The sequence below is a fragment of the Artemia sp. Qi Xiang Cuo genome, chromosome 4, assembly GCF_049724085.1.
Source record: "Artemia sp. Qi Xiang Cuo chromosome 4, ASM4972408v1, whole genome shotgun sequence".
NCBI lineage: Eukaryota > Metazoa > Arthropoda > Branchiopoda > Anostraca > Artemiidae > Artemia > Artemia sp. Qi Xiang Cuo.
The window spans coordinates 26,055,050-26,072,173 of NC_142797.1; the positions used below are offsets into that span (position 1 = coordinate 26,055,050).

The 17,124-nt window shown below is 35.4% G+C and overlaps 1 protein-coding gene across 3 annotated transcripts in view; it reads left to right on the plus strand.

The window, feature by feature from the left end:
- The window catches only part of LOC148952938 (uncharacterized), a 146,757-nt gene that overhangs the window by 13,780 nt on the left and 115,853 nt on the right, over positions 1-17,124 (plus strand). For 2 of the 3 annotated variants that reach the window (XM_089087466.1, XM_089087468.1), the window contains exons 2-3: positions 1,049-1,164; positions 4,575-4,739. In XM_089087466.1, the coding sequence (XP_088943592.1) occupies positions 1,108-1,164; positions 4,575-4,739 (222 nt within the window). In that variant the 5' untranslated portion in view covers positions 1,049-1,107. Of the gene's footprint in view, positions 1-1,048; positions 1,165-1,684; positions 1,797-4,574; positions 4,740-17,124 lie in introns of those variants that run through there. The other variant, XM_089087467.1, reaches the window with a different exon arrangement.

A 17,124-nucleotide genomic window follows, 5' to 3' on the forward strand; every position in this document is an offset into this window, starting at 1 on the left:
AGTTGAAATAACCGAGCCATCAAAAAAATTCTGGCATTGACCCTACGAAACCCCACTTGTTACACTAGAAGTATTTTGAGAAGACAATATGTCAAAATTCAGAATTAATTTTCGCTTCTTCAGAGAAAATCACCGAAATGACCTCTATCAGAACTTAGGTAGATTGTGTGGCCCTTTGTGATATTGCTCATACCGATTACCTTAACCTAAAGAGCAACCGCTGGAATTTTTCGTTCGACGGTGTTTCCACTCTTATAATTTTTTATGCCTTTACCAGGACAATTTAAATAAAACAAACTTCACTCTATTATTAGTTGCCAGTTGAAACACCCCCGAGTTTATTCCCAAAAGGTCGGTTTAAAACAAAAAAACAGGTGACGCCAAAAGCTTGACAAAACATATTAGTTAATGGTTTGGAAGAGAATCTTCGCTTTTTTTTTTTTTTTTTTTTTTTTTTTTTAAGATGATCGTGACCAACTTTTCTAGTCAAGGCCTTTGAATAAAATAACGATTTTAACAGAATTGGAATGACATAAACTTAACCGAAACAGCGTTAATATTTTACAGCAAAAATATTGATATAAAACTCTACGGCAAATTTTATACCGTGTTGATTTCATTTTCCAAAAAGATTTTTGATCTTTCAACTTATGATTTTGCACAAAGATCTGGCTGCTAGGACATCTTGAGTTAGCAAAAAATTGATTTATCCGTATGAAAATAAATGCCATTCAGGAATGTCTAATAGATACTTGTCAACAGAGGGTTTTTGAACAATATATATTGTTTTAGGTCAACAGACTAGTTGGTAACACTCTCCTCTTAGATTAACAAGCCAGACATACACTTTACAATATAAGTTCATTATCATGAGCCAATATAATAAAGTATTTCTTGGAAAACCTAATATGGTTACGAAAGAGGAAATAATCCTTTCAAATTAAGCGAAATAGCACAAGTGATGAGAACCTGCTGTTGCCTGCTAATCTTCAAATTTTATTTTCTTGTTGCTTAATTTTTATGTTTTATTTGGTCAAATTCTTATCAGTTTTGCAGCTAATAAAGCAAATGAAGGTTCAGTAGCTGAATTGGCTTGCAAGAAGAACCATGTCATCGACAAGGAAACTTTTTTGCAACCTCATCAAATCTCCGGTTAAACCAACGGTAATATAGTTTTGAATTTAATCATTTTCTGGATTATTTTCATTGTGCGCAATATATTTACAAATTTAGTTTTAAGAAAAATAAAGAGCGATTGAGACTGGTAAATATTACCGCATGTTGGAAAGGATGGCTATCTTAGTCATCTATGCTACGGGTTAATTTAGTCACTACTGGTAAACCTTCTTCCAGCGTATTTTACCAGCCCAGGCACGTGGAAGATGTCTTATCAAATGTTGCTTTTTTGCGCACTTTAACCACTGTAGACTGTAGCGTCTTCTTTTTCCAAGCATGAAACGCATTTGACACCGTGTCTAAAGGCTCTGAGCCGTGTCGTCACAGCCTAGTTCAGTTGTTACTCGGCAAAAAACAGGTTTTTTATAGGCATACCGTGATGTGCACATTGCGCATGCGCGATGAATTGCGCATGCGCGAAGCCAGAGTATGAATCTTGTGTGGTTTTAAATGTGTCTCACTTTTCCTTAACGGCTCCTATTGAGGTGCGGTGTTGAACAGAAACGGCCCAGAATGAATGTACTGTTCCAAATAGGGACAATTCCAAGTGAATGTTCGCTTCAAAGTAGAGATGGTTCCAATTGATGTGTGGTATGGAATACAGACAGCTCATAATGAATGTATGATGTCAAGAGGGTATCAAATGGATACACGGTTCCAAACTGAGTTTGGTTTCTATATTGATTTGCGTTGCATTTTTATGTGTTTTTCTTTGTGATATTCCACGTGTTGCACCTCTGTATAGTGTGGGCTAGAAATAAATAATAATAAACAAAAGAAACCAGTAAAATTTTATATTATTGTCTTATAATGATAAAAATGTGCTTGCCTATAATTAGCACAAAGTTTGTCAAATCTGGGTGTCAATGATGAGAGGCCTGGACGAAGATTTTCTTCTGCAACCAAACAAACACAATATTTCGGTTTCATTTCAGCTAGTGCAGAAAATCCTTTTTTTATAAATAAATTTTGCAAATGGCATCAATGCTTTTTAAGCTTTATTTGACAAAATACTATATTCACTCTTAATATCTAGCCAAAATTAAATTAGAGATGCATTCTGAAAGTTTTTTTTTAAAGAATTATCACAAGCTAATTCAATCAAATTTTCTTTCTCATTACTTGTTAATTTAAATGCTTCAGCTTCTTCCTTGTTAAATGATTCTGTATCCACACATCTCTTGTACAATTGAAATCATCAAAATAATTCAATAAATTAATTAAAAAACATCCAAGTGTTCAACATATGGATTTTGTTTTCTTCTATGTTATTTTAAATGCATAAATTTAAAAGTAGAAACATGTCAAACCTATTTTTCCAAAATTTGCCTTCCATAGCTTATGAATGCTTTCACATTATCTTTTTGAATAGATTAATTTTGGTCCTTACGTCGATTTGTTCAAAAAGCTTAATTTTCCTAAATTTTCCACCAAACAGGTTCGTTTAATAATTAAATTACCATCCCCAAACATATTTGCGTCCTCAGTTTTGATTTTCATGTGTCCTCTGAATCACTTTGCCGCTAGATAGCCAGCGTCCTTCCAAATAGTACAAAAGGGAATCGTAAGTAGCTCCCGTATATTCACACAGCATTGTAAATAATTTAACTTATAATGGATTTTTTTTAATGTAGTTTTTCAGTTTTCATTAATATTACGAAAACGTCTTTAAGTTTCTCACTTGTATTTTTTGATAGGAGAACTGCTCTGTGGAGCATGTTGTGCGTCCAGAGAACATCAGAGGTGTTTTCCTTTTTATCTGTGCTCAAAGACCCGTTTTGTGTCCTGGCATTGACTGTGCACCTTCCTCTACACAGCCAAACAATTATTCCACAATATACCTTTCTACTTTAAACAATTTTCAATTTTATTCAAAATTTCACTGGATATGGCTTTGCCAGCAATGAGTTTATATATATATATATATATATATATATATATATATATATATATATATATATATATATATATATATATATATATATATATATATATATATATATAATCGCTCTTTTTTCTCTTCAATACATTAAAAATATACAATAAAATATGTAATTTTAAATACATTAGATTTTTTTTTTACTTACAAGGCGAGTTTTTTAATGTGTATCTGAACAACTATTTGATCGCAAAGATTTTCTCTAACATTCGTCTGATTGATCGTCTGTGAACGGGATATTCAGCAGTATCTATAAAATATTGCTGGTTTTACCTTGAGATGGTAGCTTTTGTTCAGCCTAGGCCTCTAAATCCCGTCAATTACGAAAGGGATAAGATATGTTGTGACTGCATAGTTTTAATTTCATTTAAGGTTTGTCAACCCTGACTAATACTTGCGCCTTCCCTTGGACTAGTAAGTGTCTCCCTAGGGAGGCGCGCCTCCCAGTTTGGAAAACACTGCCCTAATCTGATCCTCAGATATACAAATATGCCATTTGGATAGCCTTGATAAGTGCCGTATCGTCAGATTTACATCCACCCCTCTCTCAAGTCAAAACTTGAAATCAACCTGACTCCCAAAGACCCATGGGAAGTTTCGAGTCGATCTCCTAATCCGTTCTTGAGGTATTGCGGATACCTTATTTTACTGACTCGGGTACACAATATATCTTTGGATTTACATAGACAAAATATGTTTAGCCCTTCCCTGTTCTCTCAGAGTTAAAATTTGAAGTCCACTTTGCCCCTCCCCAGAAAAGCTCCGCTGGGGTTTAAATCTGACCTCCCGTGATTTTCCTTAGATGTTGCAGATATATTATTTTGATAAACCAGTAGCACATACTATCTTTTGATTTACCTTTCTACTTAACTGTGAGTAGGTTCTAATTCACGAATTGGCTTATAGTACCAAAATTGTAGGTCTACCAAAGACAAAACATGTTTGGTATCTCACCCCCCCTAAAGCAAAGAATGGAGTCCCCCTGTCCCCTCCCTTTGCTCTCCAACACTACCTGAAAGTTTTAGCTCTATGTTTTACACTGTTTTTCGAGATATTGTAGAAATGGTAGTGAAAATTCTGAGCCAATAAACAAGCAAGATTTATAAAAGCATTGGCAAATCATTGACAATTTGAATGATATAGGGGCTTTGCCCCAAGGGTTTTGGATGCCATATCACACCTAGAGGTGTATTTATTGGATGCTTTTCTTATTTTAAAAATAATCTCTATCTCGAAATTTTGATCTGATGTCTTGAGGGTTAAGAGGACCCGGGTAGAAAAAAAAGGCACGGGAAGGAGGCTGATACAACGAACTTTAAAAGAATGTGAAATATAATCCTTGTTGCGACATCGTTTGCCTTACGTGAAGAGTTAAATTTGTGTGAGTAATTTGTTATTAATTTCAATCGTATTGCAAATTTGTTTATGCTAGTTTTTTTATTTTTTGTATCAATTTGAGGTTCTGGGACTGACAAAGCCTACTTCTGCCAGACATGGTACTACCAATACAAAGGTTCAAGCAAGAGCTGATCTGGAAGCAGTGCTGCCAAGAATAATCAAAGAAGCTATTGTGGAAAACCCAATCCTGGAAGGTCTTCCAATGGTTCAAGCTTGGTATAAAAAGGTAGGGGTACAGAAACATTTTTAGTTTTTGCAGTCCAACTTGGGTATCGCTTACACCGGTATATTTTTTTCATGAATTTATTTTAAGAGGTTCATCAGCGTCTGACAAACAAACAATGCCTCGAAAAATATCTGTCATACCAGATAAGGATATAAGGATAAAGATCCTCCAAGGTCATTGCTGCGCATAAGAATTCGAGTCGACGTTCTAGTTTTGTCATCATACCGAATAGGTCAGACAAAGCAGAATATTTAATCAGTGGAGACGGAAAACTGAGAAATACGCTCTTTTTGGCTTCTTGTATTATTAAAAATATGTATGAATCATATATAAAAATGAGTAAGTAAAGCTAATATTTCCAAGTAACTTTTCGACAGAAAAAGTAATTTGTTGCCGTTAGCGGGAGATCCCACCTGATGGGACGAGCTTGGAAAGTTGCATGACAAAATCATTGCAAAGGGCAATAGATGGCTCTTTTCTATCCCAAAGTTCTTCCAAAACTGTCCGCTTCGTCACCAATCGCTCCCTTTACTTCACCAACAAATTGCTGTGAAACCTTCTTCCCCTGAAACTGTACTATCGCAAAATCATCAGACTGTAAAGTCACGCCATGCTTTGGATCCTCGTCACCTCTTCCAAATGCTAACTATCATTACTCGCGTCGTCGAGGACCAAAGCACCCCCACTATTATTTCTGTCACTGTCGAAACATTTCATCTATCTTTACTTTCCGCTCAATCCTTTCTTCTTAAGTTTCTTCATTCCTTCCATCTTTACCCGCCTCACTTTTATATCTTCTTCCACATGGACTTTCTTGGGGTTTTTGCCTTGACGTATACTATTTTCCATCCTCCTTAGGTTTCCGCGTGCATGGATTTCAAAAACAGCTTAATAACCTCTAGGGTAAGAAACAGTTTTGATAGCCCTATCTGTAATCCTCCATCTTCATTGTCAGCATCAGTTCTGAGCTTCCCACACACTGGTAGTTTGAAGATTAAAGGTTGTTTTCCCTGTCTGAGGCTGCTCATGAAGTTGTACGTAGTTTTCAAACTGATGCTTCCAGGGTGATCAGAGCCTTTAATCTTTTTTCTAACGGCCGTAAGGCAGATCAAATTTTTGCACTGTTGCTCTCAAAGATATCCCAGGCAGAATTTAAATCGCTGCTCTTCTTACTACATCCTGTAAATACTAGCCTTATGCAGTCTTTCTCGTGACATTTCGCTTTACAACTAAAAAATCAAATAAAAAAATGAAACAAAATAACGGGTAACATTTTATACTAACACAGAAATCAAATAACAAAAAAGAAATATACCTCTAATTTACCATAGAACGTCCTATCCAAAAATTTTCGATGCTGTCACAATCGCGTTCTTGCCCCCCTCTCAATGCCTATAAATAGCCCTTGACTATATGCAGAGTTGTCTTAATGTGTGGATTTGTATTATTTTTTGTACTTATCTTCAATCAAAAATTGACCCGTAATGCCAATTAAGGCCAGTTAAAAAAAAATAATAATAATAAATCAGTTGACTTTTGTAGCACATGGCTTACAGGGATTAGGAGGGGAGAGCTGGTACGAAATTATTTGGAAAGAACTTTAAATAGCGAATCGAGTGTTTTTTCTTGATTTTTTTTTTAATTTAACTTTTGTGTTGTGACAGAACCAAATATATCAAGAATAAAAATAAGGAAATTACTGTTCACTGCTAATAAAAAGGACCTTGGTTTGCCTTAGCATTTGATGTGGAGGGCCATCTTCTATGACGTTGCAGTACGGTGTGTACACATAAACTGTATTAGCAGGAGGATGATGGAAGTAAAAAAAAAGAATGAATGTCTCTTATTACTTGCATGATGTTCCAAGAAAATATGAATTATCATTTGAAAAAAATTACACGATAATAAGTTGCATACACTTTATCTGAAAACCCGTTTCTACAGTGTGAAAACATAACCCACCTGACTTAGAAACAGTTGAATTGCAATAGTGATCGAACGGTTCGTACTATCGAAAGTAAGGAGCGACTCGGCTAGATAGTAACCAAAACTCTAAAAAATAGACCTTTGAGATCAATAGATACATCAAATCGAATTTTTATGCTGATTACAAATATATAAGATTCATTATGTTTAATGCTACCCACCAAAAGCTACAAGCTTGATAAGAATTGTATTATTTTCAAAAAGGGTAGAAACACACCCTAAAAGTCAAAGAATCTCAATGAAAATCACATCATCAGATTCAGCGTATCAGCGAATCCTATTGTAGAGGTTTCGAGCTTCCATAGGCAAAATGTGGAATCTTGCATTTTTTGCCAGAAGAAAGATCACGGATGCGTGTTTATTTATTTTTTTTTTTTTAATATCAATAGATACCAGTTATATAATTTTTTTTCGCCAGTGACGATAGCATCGAACCAAATACCCTAGAAGATCGAGAGATGGAGCATTCGAACGAAACATAAAAGATTACTGTTATTTTTACATGACCAAAAAGATTTGAGGACACCTAGCCCCCCTCCCACACCCTTTTCCCCCAAAGTCGTCTGATTAAAATTTTGAGGAGGCCATTTTGTTCTGCATAAGTGAAAGATCCGTTAATTATGTCTTTGGGGTTAAAACATTGCCCACAGCCCCTGAGGGAAGGTCTTTAAACTATGGAATTTGCCCATTGCTTACGTACAGTGATCTTTATTGGAAAGTATGCAAACGTTCTTTTAAAGGGGAAGATTTTCTACTGAGCGTGGGTTTCCACAGAAAGGATTATCCGTGGGGAGGGAGGTTTTCGGGGGTAAAATTTCCACGAGAAACTTTCACCGGGGAATTTGAGAGAATTCTTGTGCGATATTTTTTTATTTGTCTTACTTTCTTTTTGTCGACTCCATTTTGCACTTGGAGGTGTTCGGGGAATTGTACAGGGGAAATTTTCAACGGGTTTAGAATTTCCTGGGGAATTTTTCAGTGGCACGGGGGGGGGGATTTTCCACGCGATGAATTCTCTTAGGAGAATTTTGCAGGAGAAATTCTCCGGGGACAATTTTCCGTGAAGGCAACTTCCAACTGGCGGGAGGCGGGGGGGGGGAGGGGATTTTCGGGAAAAAATTTCCACAGAAGACGGATTTCTCGGGTGATTGGAAAAACGATTAGAAGTTAGTATTTATCAAATGAAAGTATGCTAAGGAGAATTTTTCAGGTCGAATGGTCTACAAGAAAATTTACGGGGGGGGATTTTCAGCAAGGACGGAATTGTCCCAAGGGAATTTTATGGGTGCGGGTACTATATGTGGGAGGGACTTTGTACGGAGGAGTCTCCCGTAAGGGGATGGAATTTTTCATGGAGGAGGAGCCAGATTTGCAGGCATAATTTGAAGAACGATAAGAAATTAAAAAAAAACAAGTTTTTTTGAACTGAATGTAAGAAACAATATTAAGACTCAGAGTGAGCAGAAATTATTTTGTTTATGAGGGGGTTACCCTGCACGTCGATAAATTGCTCTTTACGCAAAAGTTTGAATGTTTGTCCCATTTTTTAAGAAGAAAAAGCTTTTTTTAGCCAATTTTTAAAATAAGAAGCTTTTTTTAAATGTTCTAAAAAACGTTAGAGTGAAGAGCAAGGTATCGAGGATGGGACACCTCCCTCAAACACGGAATAATTTCTAGTGTTTTTAGTTTTAACGTTCCTCTTTATTTTTAGTTGAAAAAACTTTTTTTTAATTTAATGTTCATAAAAGACTTTCGGCAACAGATGGCCATAAGTAGTATTGGTATTAATGATAGAGAGCGGGCAGTCCCCCCATATAGCTATAATGATAGAGAGTGGACAGTCCCACCATATATTTATAATGATAAGTAGCGGACAGTGCTCCCGCCAATACAAGCAGACAGTGTAATGACCGGAATTCAACCACCGTGAAAATTCGTGTTGTTTCTGTTCAAAGTGCGTGATGATTCAATTGTTTGAAATTTTGAAATTCTTTTTGTAATTTAATTTGTTAGGCGTGGTTGACTTATGTTTAACCTTGAACTAATTTACATAAATTAATTTCTTATTAATTAATTTAAATAATTACATTAATTTACATAATTACATTAGTAGTATGCGCCTTCTGGATTCTATAGAAGCTATAGCAATTTCTACGTTATTCTATAGAAGCTCTACACCTTTTCAAAGAGATTCAGAGCTCCCTCACAGGGCATTATACTGTGTTCCATCTTGTGCTAGTTAGGACCTTGCATAATATTTTATGAAGGACACGTGTTTCTGACATAATTTACGTAGACTAGATTTCTACTTCATGATATACATGTCTTTTAGGGTAAATCCGTGTCAGAAAACCGGCGCGTCTTGTTTAGCTGCCAATATATTCAATTTTTTTTTTCGTATATATTCAAGTTTCAGATTAGAATTTTCTACAGTTTGAATAGTTCATTCATTCTAGCAGTATCAGTATTTTTGCAATCATTTACATTGATATGGAATATTCTAAACAACATCTGGTGAGCAAAATTTTCTCTTTACTATAATAAAAATAAATCTATTTTTTTTTGTCTCGTCATTAATTTAAGGAAGAATTACCTTCCTTACGCTTTTTTTTTCACTGTGCTCTTATCTCTTTCAAAAATCTCCCTTACTTTAAATATTAAAAAGTCCATGTCTTTAAGTTTTAGTAAATATTAAAAATAGAGGGATAGAATAGATATCACTTTTGAAAATGCTATAAAAAAAACTTAAGATTATAGGGTGAGATATAGGCTAGAGGACGAGCCCTTAATATACTTAGTAATTTTTAGTTTAGACTATATCCAAGAGTCTTTTTCTTCCTTTTTCTGTGATTTTAAGTATTTCGTAATTTAGGTATGTAAGTTTTAAAAGTTTTGCATATTGAAAAAAATATATAATTGTCAACTTTTTGTGTTTGATACTATGGAATTGAAGGTCCAATGCCCTCTGTTAATATTCTGAATAATTAAGAATTGAGCTAGCTAATTAAATTGTGTCATTTTTTATTTCAAATTTTGGAGATTTAGTACTGGGATATTCGTAATTTAGGTATTTAAGTTTTAAAAACTTTGCATATATAAAAAAATATATAATTGTCAACTTTTCGTGTTTGATACTATGGAATTGAAGGCCTAATGCCCTCCGTTAATATTCTGTCTCTTTTGTAAATGCTAAAAAAAAACTTAAGCGTATAGGGTGAGATATAGGCTAGAGGACGAACCCTTTATATACTCAATAGTTTTTAGTTTAGGCTATGTCCAGGAGTCTTTTTCTTCCTTTTTCTGTGATTTTAAGTATTTCGTAATTTAGGTATATAAGTTTTAAAAGCTTTGCTTATAAAGAAAATATATAATTGTCAACTTTTCGTGTTTGATACTATGGAATTGAAGGTCCAATGCCCTCCGTTAATATTCTGAATAAGTAAGAATTCAGCTAGCTAATTAAATTTTGTCATTTTTTATTTCAAATTTTGGGGGTTTAGTACCGTGATATTCGTAATTTAGGTATATAAGTTTTAAAAACTTTTCATATATAAAAAATATATAATTGTCAACTTTTCCTGTTTGATACTATGGAATTGAAGGCCTAATGCCCTCCGTTAATATTCTGACTCTTTTGAAAATGCTAAAAAAAAATTAAGTGTATAGGGTGAGATATAGGCTAGAGGATGAACCCTTTATATACTCAATAATTTTTGGCTTAGGCTATGTCCAGGAGTCTTTTTCTTCTTTTTTCTGTGATTTTAAGTATTTCGTAATTTAGGTATATAAGTTTGAATAGCTTTTCATATAAAAAAAATCTATAATTGTCAACTTTTTGTGTTTGATACTATGGAATTGAAGGCCCAATGCCCTCCATTAATATTGTGTGTCATTTTTTTCAAATTTTGGAGGTTTAGTACCGTGATATTCGCAATTTTAGTATATAAGTTTTAAAAGCTTTACATATAAAAAAAAATCGTTTTACTAGTAAATTCAAATTTCAGGGGGACTTAGCCCCCCTCCCCTCGAAACTCAAAATTTTCCAAAATTTTACTTTAAAAGCTTTTCTTTTTAAATACTTCGAAAGTGCTAAGACATAGAGAGCTACAAACACATCAGAATAAACTTTAGAGGGCAATTTATCTGTAAAAGAGGAGTTATTATTTCCTTACTAAATTTTTCTTCTTTTTTAAGGATGTTGAGGTGGATTCATGCAATTACCCTCCCTCCGAAAAGAGACCAAGATGGGATGATATCACATCGATGCAAGCTGCAAGACCATCAGTCATCAGATATGCTAGCTCAAATACAAGTTCGATGGACCTGCCAGGAGCCTCTCAAGCCAGTGTCAGCTCTGCGCAAACCTCTGTGCAACCTGGCAGAAAATTCAAGAGAGAATGGATATATTCTCATAATGCATCAGTCTCATCTGGTCAAGATCGGGAGGACACTCCTTAACATAGCTTATCATACTTTTATATAGATTTATAAACCTTACCTCTAATTTCTCTTTTAAGCAAGATGTTTTCTAATGCAAAAATCCAATTATTTCATTAAACAAACTCTATATATAAACAAATCACTATTTCACAGTTGACGATTGAACAAACTTTCTTAAACTAAGATATGTTTTGCAGTTAGCTTTTGTGCGTATTTAATCCTTTATCAAAATAACCCATCGGAAAATTTGAATTTTAATCTGACAGGTATAAAATGAATGTTAACGGTCGTTACAAAGTGGGCTTCAAATAACCGGATATTTCTATCTTGGATGAAGAGAGAGAGAGAGATATTAACACAGGAAAAAAGGATTCTTAATAATTTAAAATGTGACAACGCAGTGTTATCAAAAACATTATTTGGATGAAACCGTTTTGGAAATTTTATATAATTATTTTAGCAAAACAGTTAGAAACATTTTAGAATCTGTTTTCGAAAAGGATTTGAGACTGAAACTCTAGGGGCGTTATAAAAAACAATTTATATTTGAACAGTGTTGTGAAGTCCTCTACCCCAACTCGAAAGGGCTCCGATCCTCCTACCCCGAAGGAAGCTCCCGGTCCCCAAAAGTCCTCCCCGGGGTTCTAAAAAGGACCATCCAGCATTTTAATTGCACTTTAACTGTTGATATGGAAGGAGAAAAAAAGCTAGTCGTTTACAATGATTTATTTAGTCAAGGTTAACTACGTCCAGCACTTTGAACACATTCATTACCAAGGAACAGTTAAAAACATGTATTGTTTAGAAAGTTGCAACAACACCAGTACCAACTACTTGGGGTGAATTCCCATTAACTAGATCTGAAGAGCAGTGCTTCTTAGAATATACTGCCACGGTTGAACGATGGTCGAAATTTATTGAGAATTACAATCAAGAGGGACAAGCACTAGAGTTGGATCCCTGTTTTGCATTTTTATTCTGAATTTTTTTTTGTATAAAACCATTAGTTTTATATATCATTCTCTTGTTCTAATTTATCATCTAAGAATAAGACTTCATTGTCCTGACTAAAAAAATATATATTTTTAACTTGTTCATTTTTCATTATGAAAAAGATATTACAATTTAACTTTTTTTTTCTTCTTTTAGCTTTTCAGGTGGAGGGACAATGACTATGAAAAATTGTTCAGGTGGTGGGACAATGACTATGAAAAATTGACATAGTTTATTAACATTATAAAAATAATGGTTATATCACATAAAAAATAAAACCTTTTTTCTATAAATTAATGAAATAGCGCCGCCATTGGATGATAAAACATCTGAATTTACAGGACAAATTCTGTCACCGTCAATGCAGTTCAGAGACGAACCTATATTAGTTGTAGATAATATGGAATGGCAAGGGGGTTTCCTTAACGATGTTTTTTTTGGGGACATAGCTAGCCTAGACGATTTAACTTGTGATATTGATATGAGAGAGGATTCGGACTGGGTAGATAGATTTATGCATGAACATTTAGGCGATTTTACTAGTGCAAGTGAACCGGGTCCTCGTAAAGAAATTACGTCGCAGGACAATACAGGCTGGCTCGATCAATTGTCCCCAAGCACTTTGAAATTTGTTCTAGGAAACCTCGTTCCATTTCAAACCTGTGCAGCTGAACAGAAGGGGGGTATTGACAATTTTGTGTCACCCCCCACTATTCTGCTTAATGATACAACAATGCAAATCCTAAAACCTAATTCTTCCCGGGGCATTATTAACGAGAACTTTAATATTAAGGACTTGGGTCCCGTAGAAAAAGGTGCTCGGCATGAAAATAGTGCTATGTCCTCAGAATTACGGGCATTTTATTTGTTAAAGTCTGCTCTAAGTCATATACAAACATATAGGGTAGATTTTAACCCTCCCGAGGAAAACGTGGTTGACGGGGGCTTTATTTTAACTGACCCTGTGAATGTTCTCCATAGCTACATCGACAGAATTCGAGCGCAAATTGAGATTCAGATTCAGAATTGGGGGGGGGTTCAAGGAGGAGTTAAAGCATCAGTGAACCAAAAAGTTTATTTACAAAAGGGAACATCTGGGGATATTTTTTATTTTCATTTTTCAACTGGCAACCAGACTTTTTACCCAGGTCTAAATGAATTTGAGGACAACTTTTTCAACTGGGTAAATCAATTAATATAAACTTTGGAACCGTTAAATGAGAGGGCAAGTGGGGCCACCATTTTATAGATTGAACACCTTTATCTGAATCTTAGTAGATTTAAAAAAAAAACTTTATTTTAAGGGGAAAAGGGGCTGCTCGACGAATAAAATGCCATCCAGATTTGTCGGCTACCAAAGGGGTTCAGAGTTTCAATTTTGAAACGGGGCTGCACTGCTTTAAATATGCATTTTTAGCAGGAGCCCATAAAACATTAAAAAAAGAGTCAACAATGAAAAATCTCGACAGCCTTGCTCGTCACGGTGGAAAAAATTTCCCTAAAGTAAATTTTGACTGTTTAGAGGGGAAGTATCCGGTGTCCTTGAAAGAAATAAGCATATTCGAGAAAGCAAATGAAAATCTTGGGTTGGGGGTGGTTGTTCTCCAGTATGACACTGAATTTGTAGATGGGTGAAAGAAACCAAATAAAAGAGGGGGTTTTGTATTCAGTGAGGACACCGATGGTGGAAAATGTTAAAAATTGGGTTTGGGTTATTTACGAGCCCCACAAAGATATAAATGCCCATGGTAATTTTTTCTCCGCTACGGCACTAAGTCGACTCCTATCCCGCGGCAAAAATATGGGGAAAGTTTCTATTGCCCCATGTGCATTTCCTCCTTCCCATCTGAACGAACATTTTCAGATCACATGGGGCATTGCAAAATTCATGGCAATCAAAGAAGAGAAATGCCGGCAGAAGGCAAAGATACTTTAAAATTTAAAAATTTTCTAAGTTCCCTGCTACAAGTTGATAAAATATCTTTAGATTGTGAATCAAGACTGATTGAGGTATCAGACCCATCAAGGCCAAATATATTCAAGGAACACAAACTAGTTGCGTGTTCCTTATGCACACGCTCGTTACGATTTCAACAATAAAATGCAATTGTAGGAGTTTTTTTTGGTTATTAATGAGCAGGGCCGCATGGAAAAGTTATTAGTATCTTTAATGAAAAAAGGAAATGGCGCAAATTCAAGTTTGCGTCACATTAGCTATCCAATTACATTTTCAGACAGAGAGAACAAGGGATTAGAAAAGGGGACGATTTTTTTGGTTTTTAGGAATGTTCTTGTCCCAAAATAGGAGGTTCAGGATCACAACCACCTTATTGATCCAAATTCAACGGGAAAAAGTATATTTCGAGGTTGGGCTCACAATTCATGTAATTTAAAAATTAAACAGCAACTTTTTCTTCCGGTTTTTATACATAACTCTAATTACGATCTGAAGTATGTGCTACCAGCATTGGCGCATCTTCAAAGAAATGGAACAGTAAATGATGCATGGGTGATAGACAGCTTTACCTACAAAATCATACCTAAGTCATCGGAAAAGTTGCTTGTTTTGGAATTTATGTGGAAATTTGTTGAAGCAGAAGTTGAGTACACGAATAAAATTCGCTTTTTAGATTCCTATAGTTTTTTCCCCAAATCATTGAGCGAATTAATTCAGGTACAGAAAAACGATGACGGCTGCAATGCTTTCCCCCTCCTCAAGCGACAATTTCCAAACGATTTATATGATTTTTTGACGGTCAAGGGCATATATCCTTATGATTATTATTATTCCATGTTAAGATTCACCGAGGATACTATTCATTCAATTGAATCGTTTTACGACAGTCTACATGATCGTAGGTGCACCCCGATGAATGCAGTTTTTCTAAAAAGGTTTGGGCAGAGGGAGGGTGTAAAAATGGGTTTGACTACTGCAAGCTGTATTTGTCGAGTGATGTGTTAACTCTGTTAGACATTATGTGTAAAAATACGGACAAAATCTATGAGGAATTCAATCTTGATTTGGGCTATTATTTTTCATTTCCTCATCTGGTGATGGACCTCATCGTAAAACTTAGTGGGGAAAAAATTAAGCTAATCAGAGACATTGATCAGCGCCTGTTCATTGAAAGGTCAATTAGGGGTAGATTTGTTTTTCACGGGGATCGTACCTAGGAAACTGATCCAACTGGAGAGAAGACGGGGACAAAATCGGATGCAGTTTTTCTTGATATGAATTCTCTCTACCCCTCGGTAATATCCCATTGTGCGCTACCTTACGGTGACTATAAATGGCTCAATGACCCTTAAGCTCCTCATTTCCCCAACCTTGATAACAGCGTTGAGGAGAATGGGCCAGTTGGACGGTTTTTTGAAATTGATGGGGAGATTCAAGTTGAGTTACACGAGTCAGTAAAAGATTTTGTTTTCCCGTGCATCAATAGACCTGTGACTAAGGACTCTTTGAGCCCTCGCAATAGGCGTTTAGTCGAGTTGGACGGATTGCATTGGTCACCTTCAAAACAAAAACTTATTGCTGACCTTCTGCCAAAAAAAACATAGTTGTACATCATGTAGCTTTAAAATGGATGTGCAACAACGATTTAAACATCACAAAGGTTCACAGAGCACTTCAGTTTAGTCAAAAACCCTATCTGAAAACGTTTGTTGACACTTTTGTCAACAAACGTTCTGCAGCGAAGACAACGGCTGAAAAAAAAATTTATAAACTAATTTCGAACTCAGCTTTCGGAAAAATGTGTGAGAGTGATTGCAATAGGACTCGTTGACGTTGTGGCCGACCCTAAAAAATGTACTCGAAGTATTATCAATGCAAATAACGCTTCCTTTACAATCATTGGCCCAGACATGGTACTATTGAATAGGAAAAAAAGACACATTGTCCTGAATAAAAATATTGCTGCAGGCAGTGCGATATTGGAGATCTCTAAAAAGCTCATGTTGGAATTTTACTACAATGTGGTTAGGTTACAGTGGCAGGAAAAATGGCAAGTAGAGGTTTGCTACGGTGACACGGAATCTATACTGTTAAAAGTTAAAACCTCAAATCTAATTGATGATTTGGCGCATGGTTAAATTATCAGCTCACGGATGGACTACACTAATTGGAGTGGTCTTCACCCAGAGCTAGTGAAACGTCGGGCACCAAATCAGCTTTTATTTTTTAATTCAGAACAGGGAAGAGACATGATTTCCCATGGTATGTTTGTAAGTCCGAAGGTGTACTTGTTACAGCCACACGACGAGGAAATCAAGAAACGATGCAAAGGAGTACCCACGTACTATTTGGATAAGAATTTCGACTAGGACATTTATAAGAGTTTTATTGTTCAAAATACATTTCCACGTGCCAAATTGGTGGTAATTCGTTCTCTCAACTACAGGAACTTTATTGTAAACGTAGAAAAAACTGCCATGAGTACCATCTCCGACAAGGTCTATGTTTGTCAAGACGGTGTGACTACCCCCCCCCCCCCCTTGGACACTATTTAACTTCAGACTGGGTCGAATGTGTTATCCATAGGGAAAGTCTCGGTTTGAATAAAGTCCTGTAAATTATTTCCTAAAACCTTTGGGGGGGGGGGGCCTCGCGGCCTTTGGGGGGGGGGGGCCTCGCGGCCCGGGGGGGGGGCGGCCGCCAGCGGGGGTGCACCGCCACTATCAAAGTTTTTTTTTTACTTAGAGCAGATTTTTTTTTTGTAAATGTTTCATTAAAAAAAAAGTGATATTTTTTTTCAAGTGCTTTAATCTAATATTGTATTTTTTCTCTATAAATAAAAAAAAAAAGTATTTATTTAAGTGTTTTTTCTCTGTGTGCCTATGTAAATGTTGTATTTTTTTATAAATAAATTTAAAAAAAGTGTATTTTTTCATGTTTAATGTGCTTTTTTTTCAAGGTATTATTACCTTTTTATATGCATATAATAAAAGAAAATATGATTCTTTA